At 37.1% G+C, this 19,835-nt stretch overlaps 1 protein-coding gene across 1 annotated transcript in view; it reads right to left on the bottom strand.

Moving 5' to 3' along the window:
• The window catches only part of pcsk2 (proprotein convertase subtilisin/kexin type 2), a 28,675-nt gene extending 8,846 nt beyond the window's left edge, over positions 1–19,829 (bottom strand). Inside the window, exons 1-8 of the mRNA XM_007545277.2 lie at positions 19,489–19,829; positions 17,817–17,921; positions 11,402–11,515; positions 10,848–10,956; positions 9,979–10,016; positions 3,656–3,732; positions 2,637–2,725; positions 2,025–2,200 (exon numbers count right to left, since the gene is read on the bottom strand). Of these exons, the coding sequence (XP_007545339.1) occupies positions 2,025–2,200; positions 2,637–2,725; positions 3,656–3,732; positions 9,979–10,016; positions 10,848–10,956; positions 11,402–11,515; positions 17,817–17,921; positions 19,489–19,674 (894 nt within the window). The 5' untranslated portion in view covers positions 19,675–19,829. The remainder of the gene's footprint in view (positions 1–2,024; positions 2,201–2,636; positions 2,726–3,655; positions 3,733–9,978; positions 10,017–10,847; positions 10,957–11,401; positions 11,516–17,816; positions 17,922–19,488) is intronic.
• Positions 19,830–19,835: the final 6 nt, after the last annotated feature.

The following is a 19,835-nucleotide window of genomic DNA, read 5'->3' as shown; positions in this document are numbered from 1 at the left end:
TATATATATATATATATATATTTTTTTTTTCTTTTCTTTTTTTTTTCTTTTTTTTTCTTTTTTTACAAAGGATCAGATTAATTAGGGTAGCTTTAAAAGCTTAGCAAAATAAATCCTCATGAAATTGCTCAGGTAATCTTTGACAGTACAGTTAGTTTTAGTTTGATAATCTGAAACTTCTAAATGTGATTTTAAAAAAGCTAAAACAGAAGAAATCTTTATTGGGGAACCGTCTTTCAAAGTACTGTAATTGTTAATAGTTCTTGCGTATGTGAAAAGGGCATATAATCTATTGCAGGAAAAAAACTGTAACTATTTTTTTTTCCAATGTCAATGTCTTGAAAAAAGGAAACAACAAACAGTCTCTCCAGGCAGAGAGTATCCCTTTTTTTTTCTCTCTGCTGCACCTGTGACTACAAAAGGCTGATGGTTTCGCAACAAGACTGACGATTAAGCGCTTTTCCCCTCCCTTATCATAGTGTCCTGTTAGCATAAAAAGAGAGGTTTGAGTAACACTGAGCTAAATGCTGTGCTTTAGGATTTTACTGTTCTGTTTTCTGCTCCAGTTCTGATAAAATGCTTTCATTTTTGCCCAGGACAGTTTTTTTATTTTGATTAAAACCACACAGTTTCCCTTGGACGCTTCTAGAACATAATGTTCTTCCTGATTTTCCCCGTCTGCACAGGGAATATCATGTACAACCAACACAGAAACTTATATAAGTGATCATTAGAATCTTCTGTAAGCAGCAGATTGCAGAGTGCCTACACGATAAGTGATGTTTGTTTCACTGAGTTGTGTTTCTGTTCAGCCACTCTGCCTGAGATGGAGTTGTTTCAGACCAGCTTGCACCTGCCTGCACATGGTGCATGAAGATTAATCAAGCAAGTAATTGGCAGTGTAGCTGTTAGCATTACAACTTTGTGTGTGTGTGTGTGTGTGTGTGTGTGTGTCTGTGTGTGTGTGCATCCGTGTGGTCTTGTGTTTGATACATGGTAGGGACCATTTTCCAAACACATCCTACATTGTGGGGACTGACTGAGAGGTGTTGTTTTTGTGTTAGGGCTTAGGTTTAGGACTAAGGTGTGAATTGAATTAAGGTTGCAGTTAGTGGTAACTGGTTACTGGTTTAGGATGAGGCACAGGGTTAGGATGTAGAAATGAATGGAAGTCCATGTAAAATCTCTATAAAAATTGCTGTACTGGGCTAGATTAAGGTACTATCAAGTGCTACTACCTCTAATAATGTTGTTGATACTGCTGTTTATCTAAAATAGGTGTTCTATGTTCTCAGCATGATGAATGAACAGAGAATATGTGTTAAGCGTGTGCATATTTTAATCTTTCTGTCATAAGAGCAATGCATTTGCGTTTCTGCACAACTTCTTATCTGTATTCATCATTTCAATTAGAGCACAGCTAAATGAAAAAAATGCTTTAATAATGTCCCGAGCATTAACAAGCAGCACAGAGTTCAGTGAAAACGTTTCTACACCAACATGCTAGTGCATTAAAACTTCAAGGCAGCTTTAACGCTAAAATAAAAAAGATGATCTGAATAAGTGACACTTTCTTCATCTTTCAATTCAAATTTCGTACCATAACACGTTAAATGTCTTCCGCAAGAATAGTTATCTGTCTGTTTGATGCGTTTCTGAAAACGTATGCGCCTGTCCTACTAGCTGCATGAAGTTTCATTAGTGCACAAAGACACAAGGTTCCTCTCAATGTTGCAGCATCACCTTCATTGCATCTGATATTGTGGCATACACTAATTGATTGTCAGCAAAACCTGGCAGCTACAGCTTTTGAGACAGTTTGAAAACTTTTGTGGCATGAGTGTTGCAAACAGGAGATAGGATTAATAAAGACAAATCTTCTTGATATATTGCCCAACAGGTCAATATTCATAGGTCCCAGATGTATTATAAAAAGACCTGATCAACATATTTTCAATATGCCCTATGCCGGTGTCTTAGCCTGAAGAAAGCTGCTACTCAGCTTCTGGTTGATTCTTTTATACCTTATTGACACCGTCAGCCATGGCCTGCAATGTAAGTTCTCGCGGTCCATCCACAGTCTTGCCATCATCAGTCGGTCCCCAGCTGGCACTGTATATGTCAATATCCTGAGGCATGTGGCTGATGGATGAAGCTTCAATGATATCAGTCATAAAAGGTTGGTCCAACATCCTGATGCCTAAGAGGACAAGAATCTTGTTTTCATTAGTTTGTAATTTTTGCTGGCGGAAGAAGACAGCAGTGAAATATAAAATGACTTAAGGAAAACGGCCGGTTCCATACTGACCATATGATTTGCACACATCACAGCAACATGCAAATCAAATTTCAACCTGCTTATTTCATATCTCAATTTTATGCATCAATTTTGTTTTCCACCATGGAAGTCTGAATAATTTCCACCTCTGTGCATAGAGGTGAACCATATATACACCCCTCAGCACAATTTTCCCCACAGCAGCCTATATTTTGTGCTTTCCCTCTCTCTGTAAATCACCTGCATCAGACCTGTGAGGCTGTCATCATACTGTTATCAGAGCTATTATTTAACGTTGCAATCTTTTCATGGTCACCCTCCTCTCTCTTCAAAGTGCAGGTTTCTACGTGACACACACCTGCCACCTTGGAGTTGTAGGCGACTCCCACACCACAGATGTTGTTGTTGGCTGCCGCAGAAACCTCCCCAGCACATCGTGTGCCATGACTGGTGACAGGAAAAAAAAAAAAAACGAGGAAAGAAATGACTTGTGAGGATTTGCATGAATTTGCATACATTTGCAAATGATATCTTCTTGGAAAAGTCTGAGCTAAGATTTCGCAGATCAGCTGTAACCTTGGTTGCTGCAGACTCTATGTCTTACTTTAACAAGATTGTTCATAGCTAAATGATCGAGATAAAGAATCTTGTTGCCGTAAACGCTCCAATCCTGAAATTTAACTCACATTTGTCCTGCAACAAACGACAATATTTGATGTCTAACAGAATAGCCGGTGCACATCTGTGTTTTGTGTTCACCGTGTAATGTTGCCATCTCTTTGCACCCCCACAGGGACACTGCAGAGTCAACCCCTCTTTCCCAGCATGCTTTGCACCAGACAGGCAGCTATTTATAACAACCAGCTGACTAGCCAGCGAGAATTGCAGTCAGCAACTGCTATTAAACCAAAGCACCGCCTGCTAAATTTGACACAGAGGTGCAGACACAGATACATCAAGGGAAATGGAAGCAGATATGCAAATATAACAGTATTTATTATATTTTATCTACATGTTGTTGTTTTTTTTTTTACATACAGTATTTATGCCAGGAGACAGGTGTCTGATCAGGCTTTAATAACAGAAGGTCACTAGTATACACAATGTCTTTTGAGGAGTAAATTGACGTAGGAGCTTTCTTTTTCACATACTCTATGCAGCCATTTGTGCAACTAAAAATAAGCAATGTGGCTTGCTTTTGTCTTGCTGCTGGACAATGTCGCTGTTTATTTTGCTGCATTATGTCTTAACAGAACTATGTGGAGAGAAAATCAATAGGACAGAGCGAGCAGACTCCAGATAGAGCACACACATTTGCACGTAAAAACACACTCGGTATGTGTGTATAAACAGGAGGGCTGTCTGGACGGGCATTACCTGTTGAACCAGTCGTCTGTGTATCGTGGAAATGGGAACGGGTCGTTGCTGCTAAAATCGTAGCTGGCATCGGCATTCTGAAAGGACCAATTTGATGCATTTATGAAAATAGAAATGCTGAGACAAAAACAAACAAGCAAGCAATAAGTGAACAGGAGATGGGCAGAGAGAAACATTACATTGTGAAGTAACAGGTACAAGCTGTTTTTTTTTTAAAGTATTATTGATTATTGTTGTTAGTACTGTTCAACGTGAACTGTTACTCTTTTCTGGCAGTCATTTTCAATATTAAGTTCTTTATAAGCAACAGTTTTCTCTCAAAGTCCAAACAGCACAGCAAGTTGCCATAACACAAATTAGCTCAAAGTAATTCACATAGTGTATGAAAAAGAAAATCTACTTCTGTAAGTTTTGTCCCAACATATGCACAAAACACTTATTTTAATTAGTGCCATATGTCCAACTAACCCAAAGCAGACTCAAGACCAAGATCAGACAGTACCGACACCAGCATTAAGACAAGACTCACACATTGAAGGAAACAGATTTATTTATTTGGTAGAAGTGGTCAGTCCCTGGGTTTCCTACTTGGAGATTGTTCCTTTATTCCTCTATTATTCCAATCCTTCCTTATGTTTGGTCAGATAAAAGAAAACCGAAGATAAGAATGAAAACATTGGATTTGCCCTTCAGAAACAAATACTGAACTTACTTTTAATAAAGTTTGTTTTTTATTCTGTTACAGAGCTATAATGTGAATGCGGTGAACATTCATTTTCATATTCTTTGAGGTCATTTTGTGTTTTCTGCAGACATTTTATCAACAATTATGGTCATTTTGTGTTATGTTTTAATGCTGTGCTAAAGATCAAAGAAACTTCTTCAGGTCACTTCTTTCTCAGTCCAGGTGATTTTTAATCTACACCCTCTGAAATATTATACTACAAAGCATAATACTATTACAGGTGGCATCAAATTGCGAAACCATTACCTCTTATAATATTGTCTCTTTTCTACTGTTGATGTTCTTTTTACGTCTCCTCATTCGAGTGCCTTTGATGTCAGATTTTAGATGAAACCTGAGGCTAACCACTGATTTGTTTTTTTATTTTTAATTTTTATGCCAAAACATAAATTAAGTCTTGTAATTGATTCATGTTGCTCTCATTATTATAACTATGAGTTATTGGAGGACAATTTGCTTGTCAGGTCACATTTGTTTTAACATTTTGATTCTAATAAACATAGAAATTACAGCAAATTCACCTACTTTGTCTTCCTTGATTCCACATTTTATTAAAAAAATCTTCACTGGGCAACATTGATGTGTGGCCACAGCATGTACTTCAAGCTGAGATGATAATGACTCGGGATTTAATTTCACATGACCGATAGATAGTCAAAGGAGCAGAAAGAAAAAGTAGACAGAACACATCTGTTAAATGCTCATTTATCCAGTTAATGTAATAATCAGTCATTTTGAAATCTCATGCAGACTGTCACTCACATACTCGTGTTTGGCGTTCGGTTCTGTACTAGTGCTACATGTAGCACATATTCTTTCCGGACATGAGAACAGAGAATCTGCAGCTCGGCCCATCTGCAGCAGATTCAACCATATCAAATCCGTTTTAGGAGACCGGTTCGCCACTGCTGCTTCTGCCAGACAACTGGCTGATAATTAGAGAAGACAAGTCAGCCAGTTGCAAAACGGGAAGTGAGCAGAATCTTCTGGTTTGAACCAATGGGAATCACATCTTAATTATTTTTATACTGACATGTTTATAGCTAGATTGCTACATTTATTTTGACATACATTCTTATTTTTGTGTTTGTGTAATTGTGAGGCGTTTGTAATGCTTTTTAAAGTTTGTGATAAGTTTTGTATTTTTGATTTTTATTATTATTATTATTATTATTATTATTATTATTATTATTATTATTATTATTGCCATATTATGAAAATGTGAGGAGGATAACAAGGACAAGGTAAAAAGCCTCTGTCAATAGTTGTTTCTATTAGAGCTAAATGTCAACTAAACTGATTTTTTAAATTGTTTAACATGTTCTTTCTTTGATTCATTTCCTTTCTAAGACGATAAAAATAAAGCAGAAAAAACCCAAAGCAGACTAAAAATGTTTAAAAAGCTCAACTACAAAAGACTTAGAAAAATGCTAAGAACATTAACATTATGTGGAGAACAACATTTTTGAAGAGGGAAAAAAAACACACTTTCTTTCTGTTTCAATAAACCGGGTAAAAAGTCTCGAGCCACGGCAATAAATAACATGGGATCATGGATCACTTACTGAACCTCAAACTTATATCTTTTGCTATCAATCAGACTCTCTTTCCTTGCTGTCTTGAGTGCAGCCAGGTACTGAATTACTAAAGCCTGAGTCACCTCATCTGTTCCTGGCAACCCCTGGCTGCTAAAAGAAAAAATTACACATACACATCATAGTAAGGCTGCTATTTTCTTCTTTTATGTCTAAATGCAGTTAGAAGTACACCAAGGGTACTGCCACTGAGATTCATCTTCAAAGATTAAGGCATGGTAATCTAAAAAAAATACATCAAAAGTTCTTCATTGCTTCAGAAGGCACGACAAGGTAATTCATAGATATTACTGAAAGAGAAGAAAGGGAGCACAGTTCTCCTCCAACCATCTTGATTATCTTGCTCCTGTCATCAAGCTTCTGTTTCAGCTGTTTCTAATGACTACAAATTGAAGCAGACTAATGCGTTGCCATCTTTCAGCATATTACCAGGGATGTCTGAACTTAATTATATAAAAAACATTTAGATTTGTGGTCCATAAGTCTAACAAAACCCATCTTGAATGTGACAGTAATGCCTAACCTCTCTGCCAGGATAACCAATAAACAAAACCACGAAGAAACCAGTGAGTCGGCTTTAGATTGAGACTAATCCTAAACTTTACTTTACTTTACTTTAATAAAGATGGAGTAATCTCCATCTTTATTAGAGAATAATCTTAATACTAATCACATGCAATCATTTTTGATTTTTGATTTGACTTCTCCAAACCATTCAGAGTTATTAGTGGCAGAACTGATTTCTCTCTTCTTGCATACTGGTCCAAATTACGCTAAGCTTGATGCTTTTATCTGTGACAGTTTGCATCTCTTGCAGCTGAAGAATGCACCATAGGTTGTCATCTGTAAATGATTAAAACCTATTCTGAATTATCTGTGTTTTATTAAAATAACACATCTAAGATTAGTGGTGTTCTTCTTATTCTCTTTCAGCTTTTTCTCTCCAGGGTCACCTTAGCTATTATGATTAAATTGGGTGAAAAGTTATGTAGGATAAAATTAAGGGTCACACAATAGATGTACAAAAAAAGACTGAAAGCCATGTTGACAAATGATCATTTTTTTAAAGGGTAAAAATAATTAATTCTTTTTTTTGGTGAAATGTAATGACACAATTGTAATGCTATTACAATTAGTATAATACATGTTTTTTTAATTTTTCTTCAATTTATATTCACATTTATCTAATCTACATATAACATTATACAACTTCTTTAAATGTGTACAGTTATACCCCTCACTATATGTGTTATGCATAACATTCTGGGTTTGTAACACAGAAATATCTACTGGTACTCAGGGTAATCGGCCTTAATATATTTACTTTATCAAGGCAATTAAAAATTCAGTTCGATTGATAGCTTAATCTTGAAGCTGGGAAAGCTGACGAGTTGGATAAGTAACATAGCTCGTTTTAACTTCCTCTAACGCTCAGTCATAATCATTGATCAATACGTCCAAACGGCAACTTTCCATCTGCACAGTAAGAGTCCCACTAGGTGACACAACACTCCACATTTCTCCTTTTCTCCTCTTACACATGTTTTATTTAGCAGGCAGAGGGAGAAAAAGGTCACCTATCAATCCTACTGGCACTGAGAAATCCCTCTCTGTAGCCAGTAGCTGTTATCGATCATATGTGGGAAGTGGAGAGATGAAAAAAAAATAAATGAATAAATAACCGAACCACATTCAGAAAACAGATCTAACTCTAGCACCCTTCAAATTATTGAACTTAATAAAAGTAGAAAATAAGCAAAAGCAGAAAATGAGCATACTGGAAGTTGTATGAATTTGTTATAAATTTCCATGAAGATCTATTTTATCCAAAACTCATCACAGTGTTTTGCCTGTTTGGCATCTACTGGTAAATGTGCCATGAAATTAAAACCACCACGATAGGAATTGCTTATTGCGAGCAACGCAGTTTCAATCTTAATTCACCATAACAAAATGCATCTTATGAGCATTTCCTGAATGATTGTTACACTAAGGCACAAAATGTAATGTAGAAACATCCAAACGCGTTCGATTAAAACTGAACTAAGAGATGTGATGAGCTCAAATGGTATTTTATGAAAATTCTCATTCAGCTGATAGTAGGAGGTTTGAAAAACACCATGACAACGTTAACAAAACCAGATCTGTCATGCTGTGTCATTTTTCTTTTTTTTTTTTTTTTCTGGGCAACATCTAACTCAAAGAAACACACACACGCGCGCGCACACACACACGCATACAAAAGACATCTACGGCGCAGCGTGATGCATCAATCTAGTGAAGCATGCTCCTGCATCTCCACGGCTGAGTCTGCGTGTTATTTTTGGGCCACAGCTCATCTTTGTTCACAGGCGGGTGCATGCAAAGCCAGGCAAACACAGCGATGAGTGATACATGCACACAGACAGAAAACAACGTAACACAAAAAAATTGTTTTAGAGTATTTTTCTAAAATCTGAAAGGTGAACCTCCACTCCGATCTGAAGTGTTCTGCAGTTTTTGACAGTTTTTTTTTTTTTTATTATTATTTTTTTAGGTTTGCCCTGTCATTTAGTGGCACCCATTTTGCCATCACCTCTCTATAGCAGCTTCTTTACTCTTGCTGAAGAAAAGTATTGCTTCATCACAGTGTAGATTTTGTGTTATTACAGCTGATATAAAATGTTTTACTCAGTGTTCTGCCATACATAGCAGATTGCATGAAGGCTAAAAAAATATGATTTCAAGGTGTTTCATTTCATTCTGAATGAAACACCTTGCTGTGTCACCACATGTCTTGTGGCTGCACTCAGGATTTCTAATGGCTTCATGTCCACAACGCTTCCTTCATGAATCTCTTCCATCAAGGTCAGATTTGTGAAGGCATACCAAATCAAATCCTGTCAATAGTGAGAGTCAGAGTCACCACAAGTCGCTTTATTAATCCTCCTATCTTGAGACTTGTCAAGTTTTGTAGATGACCCTGTCTTGGTAGGAATGTAGTATTGGCCTGCACTTTCTGTTTTTAACCAATGAATTGAAAAAATGCTCCATGAGATGTTCAAAGTTGGAATGTTGTTTGAGAACTAAGTCCTTCTTTAAACATGTCCACAACTATCTGACTATTTGGTTTTTGGCGTTTTTGACATTTTTGTTCACTAGTTTTCGTTAACAAACTACTGGTCTGTATTTATTTAGACTACATTGGATTTGATAATAACTCCTGAAGGCATTCGGTTGCACCAGATTATATTTTGTGGTGTCAGATTAAACTGGGGTAAAGACATGAAGAAATTTAATTCCATGTTTTATATTGCCTCCCCTTGGGAGTTATGCACTATTTTGTCTTGGTCTTTCACATGAAACCCACATGATGCATTAAAGTTTGTGGATATAATGTAATGCAGAATACTTTTGCAATCTAGCACAGAGTGTATGTATTTAAGCAAGTACCAATAGGTGGAAGGAAAAACTAGAAGCTCCAGGGTTGTCAATACAACATTATGTTCAAGTCTAAGAAAAGTGAGTGAACTGTAAACTAAAAGAATAAAAACCAACGAGTCAAGACAAACAAAACTCGCCAGCCGGACGCGCAGAACTGCAGTCACTGTAGAAGTCAAATGAAACCTTCATCACTGTGTCCTGTTTCACAAACCTTCTTGTCCTTTAAAGTTTTATCAGTATTCTAGAGATAAAACATCACATTATGCAGCACCAACTACCCTGGCATTATCTCAGCCAGTGACAGATCGGCCTGCCACTGTGTCTGCCACAGTGTGCTGTGCATTAACATTAAACAGCTTGGCTGGCCGTCTGCCTGTCTCCGCGTCCTCCAGGGATACAAGGAGACTCGGCAGCCATGAAGGCAACTCAGAGAGCACCTGTCAGTGCCAGCGAGAAGTCACGCAAGGCCCGTGAAATCCTCAACCCTTGCTTCACTTATTAACAGCCCTTCAAAGGAATGAAAGAAAATTAAGAACGTGCAACAACACGAAGCTACTCACATAATTTGATGCCAGGTCTGGATGCAGGTAGTCGATTCCTGGAATAAGACATTAATCAGTGATGCGATAGAGCCTAAGTATATAAATAAAAGACGATAGTGTACTTTTCGCCTATTGTATTTGTTCTTAATTGCCATGAAAATTGTAATTTAGGTTCTGTGGAGACAATTATTACTTAAACTTGCAAAATAATTGTATCAGTAAGTCTGTCAGAAAAGGTTTTGAACTTTATCAGCACAAAAAGACCAGAATGGCCTTTTTTTATTATTATTTTAACACTTAAATAATCGTGCATGTTTTATAATAGAGAGCTAAATAAAGTTTTTACCGAATGCCATAAAGATAAGAAAACAGTGTCAAAGGCAAAGATTTCTTCAAAACAATTTATTAGTAAATAAGTAAGTAAGTAAACTTTATTTATATATCACCTTTCACAGACATAAAAATCACAAAATTAATTTAAAATATTGTAAATAACAGCATTTATTTAATAAATTTCAAATGAAAGAGCTCTCCATATAAAACACCTAAAATATAAATATTATTAAATTGAAATTTTGCTTTGATTACACAGTTAAAACAATTTGGGTTGAAATAACTGCAATGTTAAATAAAAATACTAATCACTAATTATTATTATGTTTTTGACATAGTAAAATTTAATTGAACAGAAAGGGTTTTATTCTTCTGAAGAAAAAAAAAAATCTCATTTATATATTGCATCAACTGCACAAAATTTGTCATAAAATATCATAGCAAAATACTGTCTGAGCCGTAAACAGTTATTGTATTTATCCAACCAATGGAGGGATTTGCACAAGCTTAGCGACTGCTGCAGACCGTTCATTAAAGACCAGCTTAATGCTCACCATCATCCATGATTGCGATGGTGACTCCTTTGCCTGTGTACCCCAGTGCCCAAGCTTCAGCCACATTTAGATCCAACCCGGGGGTCCCATCTGCCTGCCCTGTGTTTATCTGGACAACATGGGGAACATTCATGAGTCATGGCACCCAGGTGAGCCACCATTAGGATATTAGCTATGGTAGAGGATGCTTGCATGCGCCGGAAGGAATGATAACATTGGATATGTCTGGTTCAGTGCCGAGAGGATGAAGGTTAAAAGGCAGGAAAGGGCATAAATGTCAGCGATACAGCATGTGCCTCTTTTTGCCTCAAATGAATGAAGGCAAGCTTGCTGCTGCATAAAAGTCATGCTTGACATTAAGGAGGAAACTAGCATGCACAAGTGCAGAAATTACACATCTCTGTTTTGGCCAAACTAATCTAAGAATGAGTAACAATGTTGATTCTGAAAGCAAAGTGGAGAATGCCTGGATTCCAAGTAATTAGCGTGGAAGATTGTGGGCTGGTGAGAAAGGTCAGGCAGCACGGACACAAGCTAGTCGGCCGATTACTCACCAGATACCACTGCTTGGTGAACAGAGGGTCACTCATGTTCACTTCAATATCATTGATGTTTCTGTAGCCTCGCTTCTGACGACTGAAACCTTCCTGTTCGAAGACTTTCTTTACCTGGGTACAAGAACCAGAGAAATGACACAGAAGAAAGCAGTGAGCTCAAAGGGACCAAAACAAAACAAAACAAAAAAAAAAACGTTAAAACAAAACAATAGCAGAATGAAATAAATGTGCTGGGAAATTGAAGTAGAAACAAAAAAGAGAATTTCCTGTAACTCTAAAGATGTTGCATTGTGTGTTGTTTTGTGCACAGAAAATCACAAAACTCAATTGTGCTGTTCTCACCACGAAGGAAGAGCTTCTTGTCAATCAAAATAACTGTTTTTCATCTAATAAGAGTCTTTGCAGGTATAGCCGAAGCTGCCAGACTCACCTGCCACAAAGCCACAGCTTCTTTTCTCTCCAAGACAACATTAGAAACCACTGCAGGTATGTTCACAAACACACCAGGACTTTCCTGAGTTATCAAAGAAACCCAGGTGGATGAACAGCTGCGCTCTGCATTCGTTTTTTTTTATTATTATTATTATTATTATTATTAGAAACGTTATCACCATACCAACTTAAAACACTGAAATCTAACATATAAGGAGTGGATAAGTTACAGGAAAGTTACTAAATAAAAAAGGAAAAGCAGAGCTCCTATCCATCATCACTGCTTTCAAGGAGACAATTTACTTTGCATTACTTTGTTACTCTGAAATGTTCTTTTTTTGTAATTTATGAGATGGGAAAAATAAGAGTTGGTATTACAAGGAGAGAAGTCAGAGGTCAAATGTCTGCAGAAAGTTTCAAATTTGTTGATAAAACTGATAGCCTGCAGTTACGACAGTTTGTTCTTTATTATGTTAAATATTTCAGCCATTACTCTGTATAACTTTAGTTTCTGAACGCGTTTATTTACTGTTTGAATATATAATATTTAAAGGAATACACTGTTATTAGCAGTTTGAAAAAAAGAACAATGTGTTTGACAAACTCAGCTTTCAGGCATGTGACATTTCAGGACATATGCAACCATATGCCAACAAAATATACAAAAAAATGGCTAATTATCTTTAACAATGGATAATAAAGGTTTCTGTTGGTCGCTCTATTTATGAATGCTTTGTGAGTACAGTTGCATTGAAAAACAAAGTGAAACATTCCTGCAATCTTTCAACGCCATAAATCGATGCTTCATAAATGCTTGGTTAGAAATGTCAGTTTTATAGTTATTCTCATAACTTTCAGGAACTGTAAGTTTTCACAGTTTCAAAACCACACTTGAAAAATGGGTCACTGATAAGTGTACCTTTTATGATTACTCTTGCAAATTCACCATAATGTGACTCAGAAAACAGGCAATTTCAAGTGTATTTACCACCTCAGATAAGAAGGCAGAGCAGCACTTAAGGCGTCTTTCTCAAATGGCCAAAGCGTATTCATCTGCGAGACTCATTTAAGTCACACTATAATCAATCAGGAGGAACAAACATACGTGCTGTAAATCAGCCAGACGGGAAATCCTTTAAAAGACAGGTCAATCCTCAGTTCTCTTCATTTTTGCCAATTGTTAAATTTTTTAAATATACCACTCTTTTCCTTATTTTTCAACATGTCTCTCCATCCAGCAGCGATTTATTCCTCCACTGAGTGCAAGAGTGGGTATTTCCCTTGGACGGCATGTCATACTTCCCACTCACGACATCAAACAGTGCCCATGCACCACTGTCACTGTCCGCCCTTGCCAACTGCCAGCTCACAACGCTTCATTTCACTTTGAAATACAGCGCTTTGATACTTTACTGTTCTAGTTCCCCCATGATTTCTCTTTTTGCTTTGTTTCTTTGCTTGTATAGGGCGTTGAAAGATCTTGATCACGCTTTAAATGTGAATGTCTCCAACTCACCTGCTTTTATAGCTTACTCCTGTTTATTGGTATATCTACATTTACAAATAAAATAACAATGATAAAAAAAACAGAGCTGCATAATTGAGGAGACAAGACAGGAATCACAAGAAAAGATGAAAAGGAGAGATAAGAAAAAAAAAAGTTCCTGTGAGTAAAGTAGTGGGTAAACATATTCTAATAAATGAAAGAACAGGAATCCTGGTCACGGTGTACATATTATGCCCTTGTTGTCGCTCCTCAGCATATTTTAAAGCAAGACTGCCATTTAATATTCCCTGTAAATGTATGAAAACTAAACAATATGACCCCTTTTCTAGCTTAATTTTAAATGAAGACTCATATTTATGTGATAATTCAATTTACTTCATTTGAGCAATTGAAATCGTTTGACTATTCTCATGCTAAATTGTCTTTGACATTTAATTTGTATTCTTCCTCTTTTGTTGAATCTTGGAATCTATAAATCACAAATCGAGCCAGCCATGCATGATACAAATGAACACTATAACTCATAAAGCTCCTATCACTGCAGAATTACAAGAGGCGTAAAGTGTGTCTCATCTGGGTCGATATAGAGTGCAATGAATAAAATGTGCGTCTGACATCTTCCACTCTAAAAGGCCTGAACACGTCAGCAGCACTAATACGATTCCAGTACTTTAACTTTTAAACTCGGAGTAAAGCATTTGGCCCCTGGCCAACTCTTTCTTTAACCCTTTCATGCATGAATTATGATCCTTTGTGTCAGGATTTTTTTTTTTGTGGTTTTTTTCACTTTTTTTATTTTCTTAAGGCCTAAAAAAGGTAGGGGGAAAAAAAAATATATATATATGGGTTTTTTAGGTGATCAATTGTAATTTTCTCATTTGAAAAATACATCAGTAGTATTGTTCTTTAGGGGTTATCTGATGTCACAATATATATTTTTTTTACCTGTAAGAGTCGTCTACAGTAGAAGGAGGGACCGGGTCGGTTGGCATGCTTTTTTGTCTGTCGGCCATATTGGATTTAACAAAAATCATTTATTGCCTTTGCAGCTGATGGCCAGTAGTTGATAGTGTATTTTATGATGCATTAGTGTCCACTTCAGAGGTCTGTGTGCATTTATAACATAAAAACTCACAAGAAGCACAAGAAAATGGCTTTTAGATAGCTGTCCAGTGTAGTCACCACTGTGCATGAAAGGGTTAAATTATTTTCAGCCATCATCACCTCTAATGAAGGAACTACCACAGGCCAAAGTCCTGTGATGTATTTTATTTTAAGTGCAACCTATAAAATGTGTAAATAGCGAGAACTTGCACTGTACCAGAGTATTCCAGGTGTTTTAACCTGAAATCCTGTGGCTTCTTGGCTGAACAAACAGCCAGTATTTGCTGTAACACAACCTGGAGCTCTAAAGCCAGCTAACCCTTTCATAATCTGAATTTTATGGGACGGTTATTTCCCCACTTAGTGGTTCTTTGGAGTATCAGGGTATCTAACTCTGATACCCTTGCCACCTTTCAAAGATCACACAGCAATCAAGAGATTATGATTACTTTTTTTAAATTTGAAATTTTTCAACTATTCAGCTTTTGCACTGTACTCTTACGTATTCGTAAATTTGGGGCAAATATATCAATACAGACAGACAGCAGAAGGTTACCAGGGTTGAACAGTTTACTGAAAAAGTATTTGAGTTTCCTCTCTTACATCTTCAGTGAGAACCACTACTACGGTATTTAACATTATTCTCTCAACTTCAAATAAATGTAAAAAAAAAAATAAAAAAATCTGAAATTAGAACTATTTGGGATATGTGAAATGAAAACGAAGGTGTCTTAGAAGAGACTGTATATGAAATTGAAACTATTGTTGGCTATATTTCACTTACAAGTATCTGAAGCTGGAATCAGGGTAGAAAATGTCACAGTGCCATTTGGGGATACTTAGCCGCTTACACATGAACAATAGAGATGTCGGCTACTTTATCAAACTGTCCCTGGAAGAAGGCTTACTTGTTCTTGTGCAAACGCCTTTAAAAATGTCATGACGAGGTGTAGATTCTCTACAACAGCAGAAATAACTCAAAATCAAACTATTTTAACAAAAAAAATGAACAACATGCAGAAATGCTAACATTTAAAGGCAACTTTGACTGTAAATTTGAACCCACGTGGCTGACTGTGAATGCTATAAGGTCACAGGAACTACCAATGATGAGTCCGTCCTCATAGAGTCCAGAGATTCGCAGAAATCCATGTGAGCACATCAAGCATCTGATTAAACCTCAGCATCTGGAACGTAGACCTGTCCATGTCCGTGTTGTCTCACTTCCATTAGCTGCATTAGCTCGGTGAAGCGGCTCACATTTATTTTCATTAGCACCTCTCACAACCGTAATTAGAGAGGTCAGTTGATTGTCTGCAGCAGGACCTACGCTCTTACTGCCTCCGACAATAGACCAAGCTAAACACGTGGAGTTACACAAGACAAATTGCGCTGGAACAAACAGATTCATTCACAGCCTTTCATCGTTCAAACAGGCTTTGTGCGACTGTGCCTTCAACAGACTCAGACTTGAGATGTGAGCTAAGCAGAATTTAAACTCTGGTGAATAATTGTTGCACAGTATTTACTGCTTAGTTTCCTATGAACAGTGTGAAAATCTAAATGTGGTAACCGCTTTGTCGTGCCGCTTATTACCTAACAAAGCTTTTCTGGCTCACTGTATTTAGTTGTTACCCAAAGCCTGCTGTCGCCACACCACACATGCTACGATAAAATGCTTAGATGGAAGTCAAGCATAACCGGAGGCAAACGCTGCAAAGATATCAAAAACCTAAAACCAAAATCTTGATTTCTTGATTTTCTTGATATAAGAAATCAAGACTTCTGTTTATTTATACTTTTTTCAGTTAAATATGTGGTTTCTCAGTTTTTATGGGGAGGTCAACAATATTCCCATTTAGTTTTTCATCAGAGTGATTTCAGGCGTTACCAGCAAGTTTGTTAATTTGTCAATGTTTAAAACATAATGTTGCAAAGACAAGAATTAGCAGAAGAATGAATGTGTTTTCCTGTCAAACCTCTGTTGAATTCAGTGTCCTGATACTGTCATATGCTTCTTTGTTAATTAGGATTTTACTGAGGCCATTTGTGGCATTTTTTTTTTTTTGTTTATTTATTTATGCAGGGTTGAATGTGATGACAACTGGGATCTGTGTCTGTAGTTGAACGTATTACATTGGACATACCAATATAAGACAACTCATATAAATATAGAATTTTGTTTTAGGAGTTACTCTAAGGTATTTTTTTAAAGTTGTTCTTTATTTCTGTAAAACATTTTGTGTGTGTACACCATGTGTATGAGTGGGATTATATAAATAAAACTGATTTAACTCCCCTCAGATATTTTATGTGAAAAAACAGGTTTATTGATTGAACTGTGTGCTTTTTAAAATAATTTACCTGAAATGGTGTACATGATACATTTATCATCATGTTACTACAGATGCTACAATAAATCATCCACAGTCAAATTAAGCCAATTTTCCCCTTAATTGGCACGTCAAACACATCAACTGTAAGTTGATGTCTGGTTTTAGAGTTAACAAAGTCTGATAAAAGTTTAGAGAAACATGCACAGATGCATAAACGTGAGATAACTTTTTGATTGCTTTACTTTACTTTGCATTTCTTTTTCACTTTACTAAGACAGAAAAGCTGATTCTGTCAAAATGCCTCCCACAATTTCTCAATACAACCACAGTTTTAATAATGTTGCAATATATTAATGCTAAGGTCTATGTTGTTGCTTTTTAACAGGCACCGTTGCAGTGGAAAAGTTGCATACACTGGAAAGAAGGGCACACATAAAGGCCACAGAAAAGCTCCCTGGAAAAAAAGGCTTCTGTAGTAGAAACACGTCTAGAATACAGTATTTTATTTCCTGAAGAAATTTGATCATTCATAGAGATTTAAGAATCAATCCAAGCCACTTTGAGATGCACCAAATTTTCTGAAATCAGAAAAGAGGGAGACAGGAAAGACCAAGGATATTACAGTTAAGCTGAGCTCAAAGTATTACTGTACACCTTTCCCATTGCAATTCTTGTCGTCTTCATCATAAGGTGACAGCTTCTGCTGTAACTGCTGTAATTACACACACAATACAGCACAACTAGACAATGAAAGATGATTTTGTCATTTAAGCAGCTCTAATAATTGAGAAGTGGTTTGTTTAAAGGACGGAAGATTGTAGAACTTATCTTATTTTCTAGAAAACAAAAGGCTTTTCTGCTCCCTTTCCACATTTATTTCAGTTTTATCTGCTTTGCGCTCATTGTCCTCCACCTCCTTGAGATCACTGAAGTTGTGCCTGTATCGTGAACTTTTAATGATTTTTCTTCTCAAAAAAACACAGCGTCGCAGACTGAGTGAGAAGTCACACTGTTAGATATAATTAACGCTCACCCTTCTGTCTTTTTGGAGGCTCTGTTTGATACGAGTGCTGCGTTTGCTTCGCCTCTTTGAAGTCTCCTGAGGATAGAAGTGAAACAGGCCATCTCCAAAGGGAAGCTGCATTTAAAATAAAGCAACACACACATACAGAGAGAGAGAGCGAGAGATAAGCATGTCATGAACCGAAACAGACATGAGAACAATCAAGTACAGCAATCCCAAAGAGTAAACACATACAATCAAAAAACATTGCATGAAAAATGCAGGAGAAAGACAGTGGGGTCGCAAGACCAATGGTTCCCTAGGTTTAACAAAGGGTCTATTTTAAGGCGCTGAAGAAGAGGAATCAACCATGATAAATCACATAGGCAGGGAAATGAGATGCATCATCCAGAGTTTCCCCTCCAGCACTGTACACAAATTAAAGACCTCCCTATGCTTTGGTGACAGCCAAGGAGCAGGTCAATCCTTAAAATAAATGCTTTCCGATGTGCCTGTCAGATGCAATGTTGAAATACAATGAACATTTGCATGAATATTACTCTTGTCTCCCACTGGCCATTAGTTGGAAATTGCCTGAAACAAATGTAATAAGAAACACTGACCTCAAAGCAAACGCTGCACTTATTCTTTTTCATAATTAGGAATTTTAACGATCTGACTGGGTTGATCATTGCCAGTTTGGTGGCCCGATCTAGTTAATTAGGCAATGAGAGAGGATAAGTCAAATAACACAAACATTGCTTAATGGTGCGACTCCCATTAGAACCAACAAAGCCACAGATTACATAACCTGGGTGGCAGTACATGTCAGGAGATAAACAAGTGCCTGCAACAGCTCAGAGGTGGTGATGCTGCACAGTTACAAGACAGATGATGTATTATAATGAGTGAAATGAACAGAAACGATGGGGGGGAAAGTGTGATTTTCATGCAGACACGGCTTTGCCCAATGCTACGCCTCACTGACTGAGGCTACAGCCAATTTCACACAAACGTTTATTTTGACATGTGACAAGGAACATACTCTTCGGGAATTATTTCCACTGGTCTGCAGGAGGAGGCTTGTCATGCCCTTTGATATGTTACACCTGAACCCTTGCAATTTTTTTTTTCATAATATTTATAAAGATGTACAGTTTTCTGGTGAGACTGAAGGCGATAACACTGTTGTGTTAATTTACAAAACACCATCCTAAAAATAAGGCAGCAGAGTATGCAAAATGACAACAGCAGAGATTTAAGTTCAGCTTGTTTAGAGCATACCTGGTTGTTTGTGGTTACAGAATGAATTATCTGTTGTGTTATTGACATAGATACCTTTAAGGGCCCCATCCGTCAAAGGGCATTAATGCTAAATAAATTTGGTCCATAGGCCAGTGGGCAAACCACAAACCTCAGCCTGTATTTCAGTGGAAATGACGTCATCAAATTTACAAAGTGGAGCGAAGTAAAAACCAAAAGAAAACATAAAGACGCTTCCTAGTGGGTTGTCTAATGGACAGCTCGCAACTACTGCGAGGACGGGAACGGATCTAAATGTCCCAAACATGTATGTTTTCTCTGAACGTTTTTGGTCACAATATTTTATTTATTTACGAAAGCTAATGCACATGCATGCGCGTCACTTTTTTATTTTTTTATTTTTTTATTTTTATTTTTTAGTCCCGAGTATCCCTCATACCTTCCGTGCACTCTGGAGCCCATGTTGTGTTGCAACTTGGTGCGCCTCATTCTGCGCGTCCTCATGCAACTGAACCAAAAGGTGGTCCGTCAGGACTCCTTCTGTAGCCTGCGTCGCAAATATCAGCAACGCGTTCAGCAGTACCATAAATCCCACGGCTGTCCCATAGCGGGAATATCCACGCATCGTGTCTGGCTTTTTTTGTCAGTTCTCTTGAAATTGCCTGGCACGTCGGTCGGAGTACAAAAAAAAAAAAATTAAATAAAAAAAAACTAAAAACTAAAATAAATATGTCAGTGCGCGGGATGCTCCTCGTTGGAGACGGCAGGAGAAAAAAAGGTGGAGGA

This window comes from Poecilia formosa, unplaced genomic scaffold (genome assembly GCF_000485575.1).
Source record: "Poecilia formosa unplaced genomic scaffold, Poecilia_formosa-5.1.2 Scaffold12, whole genome shotgun sequence".
Lineage (NCBI taxonomy): Eukaryota > Metazoa > Chordata > Actinopteri > Cyprinodontiformes > Poeciliidae > Poecilia > Poecilia formosa.
The sequence above is the reverse complement of the archived record's forward strand: the minus strand, read 5'-3'. Positions and strand labels throughout refer to the sequence as shown.